This window comes from Aythya ferina (assembly GCF_964211825.1).
Source record: "Aythya ferina genome assembly, chromosome: 2".
Lineage (NCBI taxonomy): Eukaryota > Metazoa > Chordata > Aves > Anseriformes > Anatidae > Aythya > Aythya ferina.
The window spans coordinates 67,284,743-67,305,712 of record NC_140297.1 but is presented as its reverse complement, the minus strand read 5'-3'; the positions used below and the strand labels follow the sequence as shown (position 1 = coordinate 67,305,712).

At 37.6% G+C, this 20,970-nt stretch overlaps 1 protein-coding gene across 34 annotated transcripts in view; it reads left to right on the top strand.

Annotated features, from left to right (window-relative positions):
• Nucleotides 1–20,970, top strand: part of CLASP2 (cytoplasmic linker associated protein 2) — a 139,232-nt gene that overhangs the window by 33,839 nt on the left and 84,423 nt on the right. For 26 of the 34 annotated variants that reach the window (XM_084511530.1, XM_084511541.1, XM_084511552.1 and 23 more), the window contains one exon: nt 11,740–11,886. In XM_084511530.1, coding sequence (XP_084367656.1) covers nt 11,740–11,886 — 147 coding nt within the window. Of the gene's footprint in view, nt 1–11,048; nt 11,249–11,739; nt 11,887–20,970 lie in introns of those variants that run through there. The other 8 variants (XM_084511556.1, XM_084511554.1, XM_084511551.1 and 5 more) reach the window with 4 other exon arrangements.

Here is a 20,970-nt window from a genome sequence, read left to right as displayed (position 1 = left end):
AATAAGGAAAAGATTATCTGCTTAAAACTTGGGGCAGGGAGAAGAGGCATGAAAGGGAGATTAGGCAGAAGTTTTGTTCAGATGCAGTAAACATTGCAGTTCCAGACGTAAGGTATTTGAGAGCTATCTGAAAGCATCTAATCAGCTTTGTAAGCAGATGTATTTGGTGCCAACACTTGCCTGATTAGCATATATTAAGTGTTATATTTTGGATCATACAGATGAAAGAAAGAAATGTATTTATTGGATTTTTTTTATGTCATGATGTTTCATGGCTTAAAGCACTTGTCATGTTTCAAATGATAAAGTACATGTAACTGATTTAGTTGTGTATTCTAGTAACTATATGTAAATATAGTAAGAATCATCCTTATATCTCACTACATATGCATATCAAATTATGAGTTTTGTCTTCTTTCAAAATACCTCATTAATGTATGCATGGTCCTAAAGTACAAGAACAATCTTCTATTCTCTGATGTTCTGCTGAGCGGAAGGCTGTCTTCCTAAGTCTTTAATCTGATTAGTACTTTCTGTAAAATGTGGGTGCTGTCCAACTTTAATATTTTACTTTCAACTGAAAAAAAAAAAAAGGCATATTAAAGGTACAGAAACTGTAGCTGTGGTTCAGACAATAGCTTGCTTTCAAATATATAAAATTGCCATGTATTTGCATTTTTGATGTTTATTTATGACTTTATCTTAATTTGGTGCGAGGGTGGAGGGTTTTTAAACCCACGTGGTCCTGTGGATGATGGTAATAAATTTGTTGTTCGGTTGGCCTAGAAAATGGACAGGATGTAGCTGTGATGCTTTCTACTGTCCCAAGCCATTTCCTGAAGCAAATATTTTAGACCCTAATAGAGGGAGGTACTGGGAAATAGAAATGCATCACTTGTTCCCTTTTCTGTTCTTTGGGGCTGTTTCTAAACATACTAACTGTGCCTGCACTGGCTCCCTTCCCTCTAATTGCTGTGCACTGCTCCTCTTCCATTGTTAGCAGCTGGTAGGCACATTGGTTTGAGAAATGGCTTTACTCTTTGTGCTTAAGAGATGAAGGACAGATGCTGTAAGTTGGAAGTTGGTAGCTGTTCTGAATCAAACCAGTTGAAAGCTTCTTTTCACTGTAAAGTCATATGGTACTCTCACTGATTAGCATAGGTTCTGAGTAGCGTTTTGTCTATAAAGTGTGCATACCATTGCTAGTAGCTGTAAAAGAACACTGGAACAGTGAAACAACTAAGTGGGAGAGGGAGGGAATGTGTAAAGCAGCCAAGGGCTGTATTAAAAGGAACCATTTCTGCTCATAGAATGGATGAACACAGCAAGGTTCAACACTGGTATGAATTTAAAAAAGCTTCCAGTAAGAAATAAGCAACTCTGTTTCCTTGATAACAAATGCTCGGAGTTGCAAACATGAAAACATACACTTAGTTTCTCAAAACAACCATGGATTCTAGAGTAATAACTACACATATATATATAGTTCTAGAATAATAACTATGAGTAACTTTTGTCTTCTGGTTTCTAAATGAAATTCGTTAAGTCTAAAGGAACTTTTGGTATTCAGTTTCAAGAAGCTTGTGTATGGATGTTTCATTTTTGTTTTGTTTTGTGGGGGAGGTTGTTTTTTTCCTTAAGCATGACAGTTCACTGAAAAGGTTTCCAGGTATGCCTAATTTGGCACCTGGAAGTGTTAGTTGCCTTTGGGGAGTATGTTTCCTTTTTTTTTTTTTTAGGAATAAGTTATATTGAGGGAAAAAACCTTGGTGTTTCAATTAATATCCTGTTTTTTGAAACATCTTTGATTAATCCAGACTATGGTTTATATATTATAATATTACGTATGTATATAACATATATACATTTTAAATATGTGTTTGTATATACATATTAAAAAATGTAAATTTTGAAATGAGTGTTAGGATTGCCAACAGCCCAAGGAGAAATTTATAGTCTACTAAGCATTTTCTTTGACAGATTCTTTCACATGACTAATTGGATATTTGCCTTGCCAGGTAATGTTCATCTTTGTTATCTATTAAATATGAAGAGTTACTGTTTCTATGTCATTTTTAATAAAGTATAGCTGTTGTAAATACTGAAAAGAAAGTAAGCCATAAATGGATCATTTCAGATTATCTTCTTCAGAAGTAAGGATTCTGCTATAGCGTTCACCTGAGTCAGATTCCACTCTGTATATTGTGTTTATAAATGTACCTTAGTTTCAAAGACTTGTGTTCATGGTTTGTGAATCCTTTCCTTTCTCAACTCCATCAAAATATGCTTCTATAGGGAAACAGGAAAGAGCCTTCTAGTGCTTTTGAAAACCAGCTATATCTTTAGATGCTTACAAGGAGTAGCTGTAATTTAAAATTCAAAGGAGTTGTACAGTTGTATGGAATATAGGCAATGGAATTTTTGAAGTTACCAGTTTAATGGTATAGGTTCACATGTATTTAATTGATTGTAAAAATCCTGCTCTTCAGCTGTGAAACATTTCAAAGCCTTCAGAACTGTAGATGGTTGGAGCCTCAGGAAAGGTGAGGAGAAGGGATGAAGATGCAGAGAAAAACTTTTAACAGCCTTGAGGAGAAACTCATTGTCTTAAAATTAGATATTTTTGCTTTGGTGGAATGCCAGAACTCTGTGAAGTTCCTTGGCCACCCAAGCAATTAACCTAAGTAGATGTATTTTTGCCAAAATACCCTTTTACCATCAATGATCATTTTGTGTGTAGAACTGGTAAAAGTCTCTAAAGCAGTTGACTTCTGAAATACAAGGTTTGCTATTGAACTTTAGGGTCAAAAGCACTTCTGCATAGATTTTTTTGGTCTAAAATCAGTCTAAAATTTTTGGTCTAAATTTCATCATCGACTAAATTTATATATTTTTTATAAACTCCTTAGAAACATTGAGGAGAGCATGTAAAATGTTTAATTTGGGGATTAGGTGATGTTCTTACAGAAGAAAAATGGCATCTACTAAAACTGTCTAGCTGCATGCCAGACACTTCTGATTTTTTAGATCTGATGTGAGGTTTTTTCATTTTCTATATGAAGTTCAGTGGAGTCTATGGTAATAAAACCACAGTTTTTTTTTCACCTACAGTAAAGCTGCAGCATTGAGAATAAATAGAAGGTAATTTGGCATAATTTCTTAATCTCCAGTCCTGAGTATGTCAGGTAGAGAACAGGTTGGCTAGTGAGCTCAAAGGCCGTTAACAACCCCTTTTATTCTGTGCTGTGGTATGCATGTTTTCATGTTCAGATAAATGTTATTTTCTAATTCCTGAACTATATGCATTTAGAGTAAAATTAGAAATAATAAATCTCTTTACTGCTGTGTGTTCATATTAAAGCTATACGCTTGCTCCACCTTTAGGAGCTGTGTTTTATTTTTGAATCTGTCTTGCTGTTTTCCATTTCCAACATGCAAATATAGTTTAACACACAGAAATTGGATAAGCTAAGAAGTAATGTAAGCTTTTTCTGCTCAAGTAATTTCTCTGATGTTAAATCTATCATTGTCAATCTTTAATAGTAAATCACAATTTGAGCTCTCTCTAAGTGTTCTTACTGATATTACGTGATATATATCACACATATATGTGATAATGAAGGGGCATATCATACATGTTAAAGGTGAATGAACGTGGTCCTTAAATCTGCCTCTCTCACCTTTGTGGTGATATATTCCTAATTAATATTTTGAAATTTAAATATTCATACAAACATTTGAATTTAACTGAACTAGGTACTGGAACTACTGCAAACAATTCCTTCCTCAATGGGTGCCAGTTGCTTGACTGACTTAGCTACAAGTACAAAGGCAATGGTCCTTTTTTCTCACTTTTCTGAACTACAGTACCCCATGTTGTAATTCATGCATAGTGGATTCTAACCCAATGTAATGTGTTTTCATATTAAATATAGTTGTTTTAAAATAGGTTAATGGATTTGCTGAAGTACATACTGAAGCTACTGAGAGTAGATACTCAGTGTACAAAGGAAACTTGCGAAGAAGACTTAGGGAGCCTATGTAATGAGACCAGGCCTACTGAACAAAGAGCAGCTATGAAGTTGTAGAATATTTTAAAGATGAATAGCACAGGCTTATACTTCAAGAAAGTAGTTTTACCTTCAAAAAAGGTATTGGTATCTTTAGCAGCTGGAGTGAGGTATTTCTCCAACAATCAGGTCTTCAGTAAGCAGGCTACAACAGTTAAATAAATCATAGCCAAGTCCTTTTTTGTAGCTCATAGATTTACCAGCCATGAAGAAGTAAAAATCCTCTTCAAACCTTTTATTTCTTTTTGGTTATTACTATTTTAAGTGAACTACCCAGTTTCATTACAATCACTGTCTGGGTAGAGAGACTTTATATGGGAGTATTCATATTCATTTGCCACAGGTCTTGATTGTTTCAGACGTTCCTGCCTCTGTCATTTTCCTTCTAAAATTTCATAGAAGGATACCCACCTCAGTACAGGTGTTTAAAATTTTACTTTGTGCTGGAGCAGAGGAGTACTCCCATCAGTTACTGCGATACAGGTACCGAATCAACCTATGCTGATTTATCAGAAATTATCAGAAATTATCTATTTGTGATTTCCTCTACAAATAATGTCTCTCTTCTTTCTACGCTTATTTTTTTGATTGTTATTCCCACAACACTATGTTAACATGTTAGCACTGAGTGTAGTGTGGCCTTTAAGCAACAGCATCCTAGAAATGTTGAGGAAAAATGAAACTAAGTATGTACTTTCTTCATGTTTAATTGTGAATCCTGCTGTAGATGGTGCCTTGTCATGAATTCTACAAATCCTGGCTGTCCTTTTCTTCCCCCTCCCTCTTCCCTTTACTGACTAAATCATTCTTTAGTTACTGGTAGGCCATAGACTGCCAGGTGTTGATTTAGGAGACTATTCAATGCACCTGAGGAAAGCTGTGAATAAAGTTGTTGACTTTCAAAGTACGGAAATACTGACTGCATCTTCACTATGGAGTAACATTTGGGAAATGCGTAACAAAGGAAAGGCCAATTGGAAGGTAAATAATTTAAAACTGACTAAAGGAAATAGTTCTGCAAATGCAACTGGACAGTGGAAATCATTTTACAGGTGCTGCAAATGTAAAAGATAGGTCCAGATTTGCAAAATCCTTCCCTTAATTGTAGTAGCTAATGATTAAAATGAGAAAATTACTTCAGTTTGAGGAAGATATTTCAGAACTAGAGACTGGGACAAAGCTTGGCTTGGAAGGGCAAAAAAGCTCAGCTGCTTGTTTTGGCTTTTTGCAGCTTTGTTTGAAACTTTGTCTTCTAAATCGCGTCTTTCAGACAGACAATAGAGTTTATGGAGTGTAAGACTAGCTTTTATTTGGGGTGAGGAAAATACTATTGGAATATTTTATATTTTCACTGAATTAAGTCTTCTCTGAAGATAGTCTTTCATGAAACTATTGAGGGAAATGGATAAATTATTAGTATAATTATAATAATTATATAAGAATTATACTATAATATCAATATATAATATATAATAAAATTATAATAATATAAGTATAATAATACATGTATTATTATTAATTACATTGTTAAATAGTTATTAATTAGATTATTATTAATTATACATTATTATATAATAATAATTTATTATTATTATTATAAGTATTATATAAATATAGTATAATTCTTAGGCTTTAAGAAATGGGAATAATTGTTGTGGCAAGTGCCATTGCCATCCCTAAACATTTATTTTCTGAATGTCTCTCTCAGGTCTAGTTTCTTTCCAGTTTTCCCCTCTTCTCTTGCCACATTCATTTAGATTCTTGGTGTTATGTTTTTCTTCTTTTGTTTTGTTTGTTTCAAGGCACATCTGGCATGGACCTATTTCACTGTGCTGTAGCGATCAGTGGAGCCATGCTCCACCTTGCAATCTTACTGGAATGTTAGGGGAACATTATGCTGTTGATCCAATTAAAAAATTGTGATACATTTAGCTGATTCGTTTGCCCCATTCCTGTTACTATTTGGGGTTTCCTGTGCTTGTGTTTTTCCTTGTTTTAAGATGCTGTAGTCCACTAGAACTGCCTGAAAAAAGCGGCACGTTAAGTGAATTTGGCTTTAGAATTGGTTGCAATACATAGTGTTTATTTGTTTTATTTTCTGTGCTTTATTGTTTATTTTGCTGTTGTTTGGTGTGGTGTTTGTTTGTTTGTTTTCTTTCTTTTACCTTCACTGGCACAGGGATAATGACTGGGAATTCTGCCTTTATGTTTGGTCTAAAGCATCTTGGGCGTGCTTCAGCTGCCTAAACTTAGGCAGGTAGTGCCTTTTAAGATGCTCTGCAACTTCCAGCTGAGCCACATGGTACAGAGTGTGGCACAAGACCTGTGGGAGACAGGTGCCCTTCTGGAATGTCAGCTGGAGGTAGACAGGATGCCCAGGACTGTCTAAATTGAGTTTAGAATGAATGGGTGTAGGGAGCTGAATCCTGTCCTTTGTGGTAGGACAAACAGATTCCTGCTGTATGGAATATCTGATGTGTAAGGGATAAAGTGCTTGCTAAATAGTTGGGGCATTGGCTTGAAATATTGATTATAAGGATCAACTAACCTGATGCATCCCTAGTGCTTGCGGCTTCCTTTTCATGCTTGGTGGAAACTGTTGCCGGCTGTACCAGTTCAGCTGGAAGCAAGCTACTGACCCAGTCCCAGCTGTTCAAGTAGTTAATGCTGGCTATGTCTGTGCAGCACCAACTGGCAGTTGGAGCCTCTTGGTAGGTGCAGGATGTGGGAGGGAAAGGTTGGGAGTTGAATCTACTTGTCATTGTTTTGCTGAGGTGTGATTTTGCAATAACGTTTTTATAAACAGTTTATGGTGTGGAAGAGGAACTGTTAAGAGTAGTCCAAAATCATAGTATATGTTAGCAATACTTGAAAGAAGAATGTTTATAGGAAGGACATGTTTTTAACAAAAATCAAGGTTTAGAAGCGGTTTCATTAGACTGTCCTCTTTGACTACTCTGTACCTACTTTAAAACACCACATACTGGTATTCACAGCCCGTGCAAGATCTTGACTGGTGCTTTTTTTGCCTTTATGGCCAGCTTTAGTTCGCTGTTACTGCAAGGGATCTTGTTGCTTTTTTTTTGTTTTTTTCTTACTGTGGTGTTACTTAGGGATCTGCTTTAAGATCAGTTATCTTCTGATGAGCTTCTTCTGAGTAACGTGAGCAGAGTGTAGATCTATTTCTACAGGCATATAGATGATGATGCATTTCTTTCATTGTTGTCTGTGACTTAGAAAATGTTAGATATTAAACATCACATCAATTCTATTACTCGTAAGACCAAATAGGTAAAAACTTGAGTTGTGGTAGCAATAAATTAATTTTCACTTAATAAATATCAATATTTTTTTTCTGTAGATATGAAAAGGTTATGATTTTCTTTTGTCCCTGCGTACATCTGTAATTACCATTATTGCTTGAAAACCAAATCAGAGTAAATAGGTTGTTAAGACGTTTTCAGCACTTGGAATACTGGAATGTTCTTTGAATATTGAGTTTGCTTTTAAGTATTTATCCTTTGACATGTCTGAATAATTTTTAAAACAGGTAATACATATGTATAATCTGGCCACCGAAGGTAGTGCTACAAGACAGAAAGATATCCTTTATCTTTTAGTTACTTTTAATTCAAATTGCATAGTGCGTTACTTAAGAATTTTGGTATTTGAACCTTTGCTGTGGTTCACAAATCTGGTTTCTGTTTTTAGTAGAACAGCTGTGTCTGGATTTAATCTTCAAATAACTTTATCAAACTTACAGTTTACCAAACTCTAGAGCCTAATCTGTTGGTCAGGTTGGTTGGTTTGTTTGTTTTACTAGAAACACTCTATTGACTCTTCTGAAACGTTTTGTAGAAATCTACCTGAACTCCTGGATACCTGTTCACTTGCTATGGAGCCCTTGTACAACACATGCTGACTTTGCAGAGCTCTCATTACTGTAGAGGAGAAAACTTGTAATGCTGGAACTTGTGTTGCTAGCTTTATGAATATAACAACCTTTTTTGGTACTTTTCTAGCTGGAAGTTCTTCATCTGGAAGCAAAGTTGTACCAGAGTGAGAACCTTTGGTGCTCTCTAGGTTTCTTCAGGAGCTTTTGGCAATGCTAGATTCCAGGCTTTCTGTGGGGAAGTACTTAGCACCGATACCCTTACTATCCATTGAGATTTAGAATGAAGGTACTGAGTACAAGGACAGTCTTAGGAGATTTAACTGAGATGTGGTCTCTTTCTTTGTGTTCTTCCTTTCACATGTTTTGTACATTGCTAGCAATAAGTGCTGCTAGGAGAATGTTCTTTCAGCTGTCAGGTATATTTGCAAATGTTCAATTAGATATGCTGAAAGTGTTTGGCCTAGTAAATTATCTTAATACATTTTAAATTGCTTTTAGTTGTTTTTATCAAAGTCATTCTAGATTGAAAACATGTTTGCATCCTTCAGATGGACTTGATTTGAAACTATCAATTATATTTAGTCTTTTATGGCTTCCATTGGAGAAAATAACTTCATTTGCAGACTACGCAAAACTACTGTTACAGTCATAGCTGGGTGCTGTCAGTACAACCGTCGTCATGCTGCACACGGGGAGTCAGGAGCTTCAGCCCTCTTACGGGAGCTAACTGGGGGCGTGTAGTAAACTGTCTCAGTTCTGCTGGCTTTTGTAGACCCACACCTTGCTTCTGCCCTGTGGATTAACAATTGTACCTTGAGCCAGAGGTCTGGGCACTGGGCTACGTGGAAGTGCTTTTGTGAAAGAGGCAAACTAGTGTCATGGCACTCAAGTGAGAACGCATGGAAAGCATGTCTTCATGGAAGATTGCAGGTTTCAGGTATTCACAAATACTGCTAGGGGTCTTTCTGAAAATGAAGTGTTTCTAAAGATAAATTGGTATTACGCTGTTAATAAAGCCTAGGGAAATAAAGCTGTGACAGCCTAAATGGGTGGAGAAAAACTTAAGTTTCTATGAAAGATGGTACAAAATTTTCCTGTTCTTCTTTATTTAAAAAAAAAAATACACCTCAACACTTACTACTTTAGCCTTAAAACTTAGAATTAAGATGGTAATGTGCTGTAACTTGTGGTGACTGTACTTCTTTTTTTTTTTTTTTTAACATAAATCATGAAAAAGACCAGTTAAGAATGTCTATGTATCAGTGGTCAAGGTGAGTTCTATGATTCCAAAAATCCTTTTGCATTTGAAGGGGTGGGGAAAAAAGAAATGTAAAAAAATGGCTTTTTAAAGGCTAGGTTTTCCTGCGGACAGAATAAGTGTATGAAACTATTTCATAGGGTAGGTTTTTTAATCCAGTGTTAACAATGTTTGGTGTATAAAAAAAGTCTTTGAGGTTTAGAAATATGACTATATTATCCAGAGCATTGTTTAATATATGGGCCCCTAATTACACAACATGTCAGTAACTAGGAATGTTTGCTTCCCAGAGTACAGCATTGTTTGGGGTTGTTCAGTTTCTGTTGTTAGGTGTTTTGTTGTTGTTTGTTTGTTTGTTTTTGGTGGTTTCTTTTGATTAGGAGATTTTGCTTAAATGAGCAAATGCTCACTTCATATTTTTAACATTGTGCTGTAAATAAATTCATTTTTTTTTCAAAGGCCTCTTGTGCAACATTTGCATATCAGTGCTGCATTGTTATGCAGTTTGGTAGCATGAAATGTAGCGTGTTTCATTTTGAATGGTAAAAATCAAAAATGTTTTTGTTGCTTTATTTTAATATTTACATTTGATCGGTTTTCACAATAGCGTATTAATGTGTCAGGCTGTTCAGGCTGCTTAAAAATTTGCAAGGTATTACCTAATGCTGTTCTAAAATTACCTGTAGCGTTGCAGGCATCCTAGACTTTAACAATCATCATTTGCATCCCTATTACAGTATGACACTTATTACATTCAACCTGGCATCGGTTTGGTGGCGTTCCCTGTTCAAAACCGCGACGCCTGGCTCTTTTTGTGCTGCTGGGAGCACAAGTAGCAGGGATGGGAATGCATCTGCCTCCCCAGCCCTAGGGCTGTGCAGCCCCGTGCTGCTCCCACAGCAATGTGGGGCCAGGGGGTGATGCCGTGGCCCCATACCTGGCAGATCTGCACCCCAGTGAGCATGGGGAGCTTCTCTCACAAGCTGGCGTTTGTGAGAGAGAGGGCGGGATGATCGCCATGCAAGCTGTCACTGTGTGTCCAGAGGTTTCTTGTGCCTTTTTTTTTTTTTTGCTGTTTCTTCAATCATCAAGATTTTTTTAGTGCAGTACACAGCTTTTTGCTGGTGCTAGGAAAATGTCTTCACTACAGGACCAGTGATCTCTGACATGTTAAATGTGGGTTGTTCTAACGTTAGGTTTTGTTGCGAATGCTGCAGAGAGGGGAAGAGCCTTGCTTTACCATTTTAATGAAAGCTGCTTCCCTTTGGGAGGCTTTATTATTAAATATAGTTGATAATTTGCTGGAAACAAGCTCTGGATAAGCAATGGGTAAATAGTCTCCCTTCCAGAGATAACAAGGGTTTGCAATTAATTTTATTTTTTTAGACGTGACAGGTTTTAGAGAAGGTAATGTGCTAAATTGATCTTCTATTACTGTAATGCAGCTGGGGCTCAGCCTGGCCCATTTTAGTTACTATGAGAACATTTTCCATGTCGATGCTTAGACAAATCCTTCCTCCACTAAGTGGGTTGATAAACGGTTGTGTTCTGCTGCAGGTTTTGTTTTCTGAAGCACTGGGGCTGCTTTACGTAGTGTCTAGAGATTAATCCCTTCCTTGCTTAGATATTAACAAAACTGTGCTCATAGGAGAGAGGATCACAAACCCCGAAGTGCAGTGGGCAGGCAGTCTAATGGCTTGAACGCAGGATGGCAATTGTGGCGGACACAGCGTGTGGGAACGCATTTATTTGCAGGAAGGATTCCCACCTTCTCCTTGCCGATGATGTCACCTCGCAGCCCATTGGTTCTGCCGGCACCTAGTGCAGGGAAGGCAGAGAAAGATGCCGGCACAAACCTCAGCGGAGGATGTAGGGTGTTTGCGAGCAGGTTCCCATTACATCTTCGCTTAGGGTTGAGAATTCACTGCGTTGCGGCCATGTGAAGTGCTGGGTCTGTCCTAGAGCAAGGGGATTTAAGAGCTATCAGAGGAATGAGGCGGCTGATCTGCAAGCGGATCTGCGATTGTAAGTTGAAAAATCAGTGTGGAAGGAAGGAGGCAGGGAGTGCTGGTAGACACATTGTGGGAGGATGTGCAGCAGAAAAATGCATGCGTGAGTAAAAGGGAGAAAAGGGAGAAGCAGTAGACTGCAATGATAAAAATCATATTAAGGCTGTCCTTTGGGGAAAATATTCAGAAATGGGCAAAAAAAAATCAATCTGTGCAAAGATATTTTCCCTTTGTGGGAATGAATGTGTAGGATTCATTTTCTGCATGCAATTTTAGAGTGGTTAATTAAGGAGGCAAAAGAATGTTTTATAAGCACTGCTGTGTAGAAAATGTTATTTACCATTGTCATTTTATTCCCAGGTCACAGACAGAGGACGAAGTGATAAATCCTTTTTTTATTTATGCATTTTGTGAATCTCTGTGAAATGTGAAACAAAATAGCAGATCAGCAAATAAATATACCTTCATTCTAATGGTTTTATTTTTATTTAATGTATCCTTTTCCAGACAAAAGCTTTGATGATGACGAGTCGGTGGATGGAAATAGGCCATCATCAGCTGCTTCAGCCTTTAAGGTTCCTGCACCTAAAAAGCCAGGAAATCCTTCCAACAGTACAAGAAAGCCGGGTTCGGCTGGTGGGCCTAAGGTTGGAGGTAATGTAAACCTACTCAAGTCCCTAATAGGTGTTCCCAGAAACCTTGCTAAGAGAGAGTACAGAATGGAACTTTGGGAGGTGATGTTTAATTCATGACTGCAGTATTCTTTGCAGAGCTGGAAACAGTAAGGGACCATCTTTTATGTAATTAGTTGTATGTAAAAGTGTGTGCATGTCTGTCTGGCTTTTTGGATGTACATTTAGCTTATAGAGGCCTCTGATAAATGAAACAAACATCTGAAGGTGGTAATTGTGTTGGTAAAATGAGTATATGGGTGCTTCTTTGATGGAATTCACACATGACTTAATATATAAATGAATGTATTGTCAATTTCTGGAGTAGCTGAGATTTTCTGGAGTAGGTGAGATTTTTGCTCTAAGGCCTACACCATTTCACATGGTTAGAAAGGGCAAGCCATCAATTGTGTACCTCAACAGAGGTATGTAGTGCAGCTCAGTGACTTCTCTTACTCCTTAAACTGTCAAGAGTAATGTGAAATTGGTTGTAGAAGACAAAAATGAAGGCCAAAACACTTGCCAGATTTTTTTGCATGGTAGACTTCAAAGCAGGGTAATGATGATGCTGACTAATTGTAACTGTTGAATGTGGACATCCTCCCCCCTTCTTTTTTTTTCTTTTTCCTTTTTTATAGTGAGGAGGGGCAGAATCTAACAAGCAACTGTTTACTGCTCTAAAAAAAAGTAATAGCTTTTTTGATGGTTCATGTACATATTCAGAAAAATACATAATTAAGTGGAAGTATACCATGCTTCAGGTATGGCATTTTATGAAAAAGTGATTTTTTTATTAAGGGATTTTTTGAGTCATTTTTTTCCAGAGCCTATTCATGAAACATCCTCTTATATGAACTCCAAAGCAAAGAAAAAAATTGAACTAAGGTATGCATGCCAAACCAGCTGCCTTATGCATTTGCTTGTCAATAAGATATAGCTCATGTTTTGACAATTTATTGCATCTCTTATGTGATCTTCAGACTTCCTGATATATTGAAAAGATTCCCATAGGGTGGGATGAACGGTGCTGTAGTACAACTCGTGCTTACAACTCAGTGAATCATGAAGCACCACTTAAAAGATTTCATAAAGGAAGCTGTCTCTTGGAAGTAACTATTAGTATTTTTTTGTTATTTGTGTACCTCCTGTAAGTTAAAGCATGGTTGGTTTGTTTGTTTTTACATGCAAAATGTAGTACCAGAACCGAACACTTCGGATTCCTGTTTCAATATAAGTATAATTGATATTGCCTAATATTAAGTATAGATATTTGTTAATGAGGAATTGCTTTTACATTTGGACTTGTGAAAAACCTTTTCAATAAAAGCCTGAAGGTAAGAGAACAGGGAAAGGGAAATAAGATCAGAATAAACACTTAACTGGTTAATCACTTTATCTAGAAATTTGATAGATAGAGTTAATTAAAAAAATGTTGGTTTTCCTCCCTTTCCTATATTGCCAATCTTTTAAAGATAATAAAATGGAGAAGAAAAAAAGCATGGAATAAGGACAACATTTAAGCATGCCAAAAATAGAGCATTTGGGTTGTTCCTTGATTTATACCTTCTCCTTTCGACTTCAGTATTCTTCACAAAATGTCTAGAAGGTAGAAATGTGCCTTCTGGTCTTCAGTGCTGAAACTACTTTTGTCTAGTAACCAGCTTGCTAGCAGATAGAAATGTTAAATGTCTGCATTTAGAGGGCCTTACCCTTCTGAATAGTATTTACGAATCCTGCATCTCCTAGCCTATCAAAAAGCATTAGCGAAGGTGCCATTTTTATTTCTAAGTCAAGTTATCTTCCAGAAGTAAAGAGTTTCCCCTAACTTTATTCATATGAACAGCGGACCTAGTTTAGATTAGAAGTCTATGTATAGCCTACTACCCTATCTAACAGGAGTCAGAATTGGTTGCTAGATAAATGCACATGAACAAGGCAAGTGTCCAGAAGCACACAGTCTTTACCAGACAAAAGCACTGGGTTTAGAGAGCTTCACTCCACAGATAACCGTGGGCTTCAAGGAGTCCTGTTAGAGCATCTTATTGTGCTTATCTTGAGACTTCCTGGTTCTTGTTGCATGTGAACAAACTTGATCTCTTTTGTATCCACTTTCTGTCTGGGTCTGCTTTACAAGCATCTAAAGGCACACCTAAGATTTTTTTTTTCAGCCCCCAAATTACCTTCTTTGGCAATCTGTGGTTCTAGCAGTTGTCTGCTCTTGCTGATTCAGTAGGGCTCTACCACATAGTGCAGCCCTGAATCCTGCTCACTACTGCATTACGAGCCTGTAAACAGAGGGGATGTTGTTGGCTCACCTTTCCCTCCTAAGCACTGGCTTCAGGTATTTCAGGACTCTAATGCTTGCTTCACCATTCTGCCACGTGCTGGTCCTGCTTACTTAAGTTGTCTCTGACTCTGTGCATGTGAGTGTACAAGTACATGTATGTATACATATCCAGAATTTACATTTCAGCCTTGGAGGAAGAAGCCACAGCAGTTCGCGTATCTATGTTGCTTTTTTTTTTATTTTTAACAAAGTTCTTACAGGTCATCTCAGTGACCCACAGCTGAAACAATCCTTCAGTGCAGATTCTTCTCTTTAAGCTTGTGTGACCAGATAGAACTGTCAGTGCAGGTGGAAATTATGCTGAGCATAGGCTGAGATTGCTAGAAGTTGATTTACTTAAAACTAGTTATTGCATTCCAGAGATCCTTTTTCCCTGATGATGTTACTTTAAAAGACATTTTTCCTCCCCTCCCCAATTCCAAAGGGAAGTGGAGGTGAGTCTGGCTTAAGGCTAAGAAAATTAAACCTAAAACTTATTAAAAGAAAATTAAACCATGTTGCTCGACTTCTTTTATGGAGATATCTCTTGAATTGGGTATATGCTTGGCTTTTCATTACATACATTATGGAGATATTTCTTATTTAAGAAATTGATTGCTTCCCAGATTCTCTGTTTGAGTGCAATGACCCATCCAGGAAAAAAAGAGATTTTCAGTAATGTAAGTGCCCACTACACTGTAGGAAATACATTTTGGTGGCACTGGAAATGCAAAATCATTGTCCAGGGAAGGCAGGTGAAGCAGGTATGTACATTAGCAATAGCAATGCCCTACAGCGGGGATTGTATCTCCTAGAGCTAGGAATTATTATTCAAGATCTCTTCCTGCCCACAGTAGGGATGAGAGGGATTGTAGACTTATACATATGATGGCAGGTGCAATTAAGTCTGTTGAAGGTAGCTTGCCAGAAAAGTATCAGAGTGGGCAGCATTGTCAGGGTACCACTCTGGGTGTAAGAAATCCAGCAGTCTGTTTCTCATCTGATTTTAGTGCTTGGAGGTTTTCAGACCCTAACCTTCTTGCTTGTGAAGAATTAGAAGTATTGGATCTTCAATTTAATGGGGCAATGTTTTGTCTGGCATATTTCTTATTCCGTGGTTGATACACTTCCCCAAACTAGTCATTTGCCACGATATGCAGTGTCCCACACAGCTGATCTATTTATTTCTGATGCAGTTGTTTTCAGCTATTCACTGGAGTGACAGAGCCTCTCTCCAAGGCCGCCTCCTTGAGAATGCACACAGTGTGCATTCTGCACTCTAAGAAATGGATGCTCACAGGTTCTTGGCAGTATGGCATGCCATGTTTCGATTGAAAGAGACACCATAATTTAAAGTAGGAATTGGCTTAAGTTGCGTAGTTGAGTATGTTAGCCAAATGAACTATATTTTTGTCTCTGTGTTCTTCAAGGTCTCTTAGAGGGCTGTGGCAGGTTTTCTTGCCAATGTGAACTCCTTTCCAAGACTTTGAGGGAATTGTTCCTTTGTTTCCTATTCAGAAGTTTTATGGTGTGTAGATGTTAACAGGAAAGCTCAGTCTTGACAGGAAGACTAGACTCCTTTCTTTTCCCAAAATGTCAGTTTAGGTCAGCAGTGTTTAACATGGATTAAGTGTAGGAATGCTGGCATTTCAATAGAGTGGTGTGATATTTGGAAGAAAAGCTTGCTGAGTAAAAAAGAAAAATCAGGACAGGAATGTGTATTAACTTTCTATTGTATGTTTATGAGAACCTCTGTAGGGCCGGAACATATATGGAATCATATAGAATCATACAGAATGGCCTGGGTTGAAAGGGACCTTAACGACCATCTAGTTTCAACCCTCCTGCTCTGGGCAGGGTTGATAACCACTAGAGCAAGCTGCCCAGAGTTGCATCAAGCCTGGCCTTAAATGCCTCCAGGGATGAGGCATCCACAACCTGTCTGGGCAACCCATTCCAGTGCCTCACCACCCTCTGAGTGAAAAACTTTTTCTTAATTTCCAACCTAAATCTTCCCTGTCTTAGCCTAAAACCATTCCCCCGTGTCTTATCGCTACAAACACATGTGAACAGGCGTTCCTCCTTCTGTTTATATGCTCCCTTCAAGCACTGGAAGGCCGCAATGAGGTCTCCCCAGAGCCTTCTCTTCTCCAAGCTGAACAATCCCAGTTCCCTTAACCTTTCTGCATAGGAGAGGTGCTCCAGCCCTCCGATCATCTTAGTGGCTCTCCTCTGGACCTGTCCCAAGAGCTTCACGTCCTTCTTGTGTTGAGGGCCCCAGGACTGCATGGTGGGCCCCATGAACCCCACATTCCAGGTGGGGTCTCAAAAGAGCAGAGTAGAGGGGGACAATCACTTCCCTCTCCCTGCTGGCCACCCCTTTTTTAATGCAGCCCAGGACATAGTTGGCCTTCTGGGCTGCAAGCACGCACTGCCAGCTCATATCCAGCTTCTCATCCATCAGGACCTCCAAGTACTTCTCCACAGGGCTGCTCTCAAGTTCTTCTCCCAGTCTATATAAATAATACCTAGGATTGCTCCAGCCCATGTGCAACACCTTGCACTTGGCCTTGTTGAACCTCATTAGGTTCTCATGGGCCCACTTCTCCAGCCTGTCCATGTCCCTCTGGATGGCACCCCTTCCCTCTATTGTATTGACTGCACCACTCAGCTTGGTGTCATCTGCAAACTTGCTGAGGGTGCACTCAATTCTGTCATCTATGTCGTTGATAAAGATGTTGAAGAGCACCAGTCCTGAGACTGACCCCTGAGGGATACCACTTGTGACCAAACTCCACCCAGACATAGAACCATTGTCCACAACCCTTTGTCTGTGACCAGCCAACCAATTCTTATCCACCTAACAGTCCATCCTTCAAATCCATACCTCTCCCAGTTTAGAGAGAAGAATGTGGTGAGGGACCATATCAAAGGCTTTGCTCAAGTCCAGGTAGAACATAATTCTTAGTGTTATTTAAAACCATTTAAAACGACTTAGTGTAATTTAAAACAGTAAGGTAGACTTTCTACTTTTTGTAGTTGTCTTCAGTGGGAAGATAACACATAAAGTATTTTTATCTGTTTTTTTATTTTATTTTATTTTATTTTTTTCCTGTTATTAATGTAGTGTATTAGCCTAGTAGCATTATCTTATATTACTTCCCTATTGTTTAGCCCTAATAATGTTGTAACACTTTTTGAAACAACCTATATTGCTTCTGGATGAATCATCCCATGGCAAACCAGAAGAATGAATGTTATTAATGTAAGTATAAGAATTATTCTGAGTGCCATTTTAGAAGATATTTTGGAGTAAGAATGTTGTTGATGCCAAGCATGAAGAATATGAAGTAAAACCCCAAGGACATTATGTTTTTTCATTTTTTCCCCTCAATTAAAAAATATGTACACACCCTCAATTAAAAAATATGTATACATACAAAAAGCTTATTTTTCTTCCATGTTTAAAAAAAAAAAAAAAAGTGATACTGCCTTTTGTTCAAGTGTTCAAAGGCTCTGGTCCTCAGTGAAGTCTGCTTTTGTGCCAGTCTGAAGTTTCATGCTGGCATAATTTAAAATAACCCCCAGTCTTAGGATGGTTTTAATTTTTTGACATAAAAGCCTCCAAAGGTTTGATGACGGCTCAAAAAACATTAAGAATAATTTCTTTTAGGTAGAAATAAAGTAACTGGAAAATTTGGATGAACAAGGTAAACAGTTCTGGCAAAAAGGCAGCTGTGAGGACAGTAATAACACAGTACACTTTGATAATTAAAGGAACACACTCTTAACTGTAAAAAGCTATTCTCAACCTTAGGAAATTTAAGTGTAGGTTGTGTATCTGTCTGTAGTGAGTTCTGTTAGCTAGTAGTGCTTTTTTTTTTCCCTGCTGAATCATAGGAACACAGCTCTTTGAGATACATTAAAATGCTGCTGATTGGCTGCTCTCAGCTTGTATTTTCTAGCAGAGAAAGATTTCCAAGTGTTTAGAGGCTTCCGTATGGGACAGTTTAAATGAAAAAGTTCTGCCTAGAATAAATGTACTGAAAAATGGATACTTTTGAAACCTTCTTAGTCTGGTTAAGTTAAAACTACATACTGTAGTTAAGAAATGTATTTTAAAAAATGGACTTAATAATTGTGGAACTGTAAATATAAATTGTTAGTGAATGGACTTTAAACAAGGATAAATGCTTTGCTTGCTGTATTGATCATCTTGAGACTGATGAAGACAGCGCTGAGTTTACTTAACACACAAAAAAGGCTTCAGATTAATCAGTACTCAAATTATTATAAACTTATGAATTGTTAATGCTGTGCAATAGTCTTTCCTCTGTTATTTGCGTGGCCTTCATTACGTGATTTCCAAAGTGCTGTAGTTGTCACGTAAAATAAACTAGATATTTTTTCATAGTTATGTAGTTATACAAAACTGCTCAGAGATAATTTTGGCAGTCAAAGCATCACTGATACTCTGTGGCAGTTGCTGCCTTGGCTTACAGGTTGCTGTGAATTTCAAGGATTTTTCTTCTGAAATCAGACGTTTTTGGTCTTTCTGAGCACCCTTTAAGATCTGTCTTGGGTATCAGAGAGTGAATCAGGAGTTTTTACAAAAAGCTTGTTTTTGCTTCCCTGTCCTTACAGGGAATGTCAGTTACCTTCCTTCCTGACACGGCCTTGCCCATGAAGTGACTGGGTTGCAATCATGCAGTCATGAACTGTGTTAACCTAACCCAAAGTTCAGGGAAACAGGACGACTTCCAACTTTCCAGGTTCACCTACAGTTGTTGGGGTTTGTTGCTGTTAAGTCCCCTGAATAGGACTTAAGATGGTTTCCTCTCACGTGATCAGTAGTCTGTTCTCCTTGGCTATTATGTATTCTTCTCCAGCCATGGGGGTTTACTTTCCTGTAACATTTTTTCCTTTGCATCTAGTCAGGTGAATTAAATGCACCTGCATTTATGCATTAAATGATGCACTTGCTGCATCAGCAGGTAAATTAAAAAATCAGCCTCAGTGACGAAACTGAGTTGAATATATTTTCAGTTCATATGCACATACAAATACGCACATTCACAGCATGTATGAATATATATTCATAACTGGTGTTTATTAGGCTCCCTTTTTAATGTGTGTCATCCTAGGACAGTTGGCAGATAGTTTGTGCTACTTCAGTTTGTTTTGCACTGATTTCTAGAAGCTTCAACTAGATTGTAGGATTTATTATGTTGGTTTAAGCATGGACTGTATCCAGTAGTCTTCTCCAAAAAAGCTCATAGCCTAGAAGGTAGCTTACTAATGGATAAAATAAGACTAACACTGGAGCAGTAATTAATAAGTCTGGAGATAAGAGCTTACAGCACTGTCCAACCTTCTTTTGATATCCCTACTCTGTGTTACAGTCCCAAACATCTTACTAGCAGACATAGTACTAGGCAGTGGCAAGAGTAAGAAAGACAAGCCAGGCCGCTGTTTATTTTGCTAACATTAAACAGTGATTTTCTTTTTCAAGTAGCGAGAAGGGGGGAGGCAATTTCTTTGTTTTCATATGGCTGAATCCAGAAGGAAAAAGAAAGGAGGCAGAAGGAAGTGGAACAGAAGTCAGCTGACCCTGCTGCCACTTGGAGTCCTCTCAAATAAAGAGGCAGAGAAAGTGGAAACATAAGATGCAAATTACTTCTATAACACAAGTAGAGGAATTTCAGCAAAGGTACAAGTATCACTTGCCACCACATAAATGAGATGTCCTTAAAAATACAGGAGAACAACCATACATTAAAATCAAATCACTTTGACCTTTTGTTTTGTACTAATGAACTTCTAGAACTAAAAGATAAAAAAGCCTTGTCATATCTTAAAAAAAAATATAAAATAAAATAAATGCATTGTTTATGATGTCAGGCAGCGTTAGTTCTAATTGTTCTTAATAGAATATCAGTTTGAATTCTTCCAGGAAAGACTGCACAGTTGAAGAGAAGTGGTAACAGTAATGAAAATGCCTTTTTTTCTGAAACCATTGCATCAAAACAACCCCCCATACAATTGTGTTATCCCAACCGAGTCTATTTTGCAACACAAATTATAGGTGATACAAATTATTTGTTTGTGTTCCAGGTTGTTCTCTGCAACAATTTCAGTAATGTAAAATAATTAGTGTGTTTTTTTCGCTATTCAGGTGTAAGACGAGGAACAAATTAAAGTAAAAACTATATTAGCTTATTAGGAAGCTATACTAAAACTGAAAAGAAGACTAATTTGCATAATATTAGCATAACTTTACAAAAACAACTGTTGAAACTTGGCAATTGAGCCAGGGTCTCAAAACGTTCTTTTAAGTATTTGTGAAAATTGATTGCCGAGTTGAGAAAAGAAACACACGAGCGCTTTGACAAATTACAGCGTGAGCATGAACACTGTGCTTTATTTGGAAGATTACCATGTGATTACACTTCAGTATAACCAAATGTGAGATAAGCCCAAATGAAGTCAGGTATCTGTGTTCTTTTTGCTCATGGAACTACTTTTTTTCCCTGCTATCCCCCACCCTGGTTATGCCCTTATCTACTGTATGCTATCCAAGCCTTGAACTAACTACATTAATTTTGTTCTCATGTAGTCATACTTTCTGCATGCTTCGCAAATGCTTGCAAAATGATTTACATAGCATGCCTGTGGAAATAAGAGGTTCTAGTATTAATCTTCTGTACAGTATTATTAATCTTTTGTACCTGTGAAGTTAGG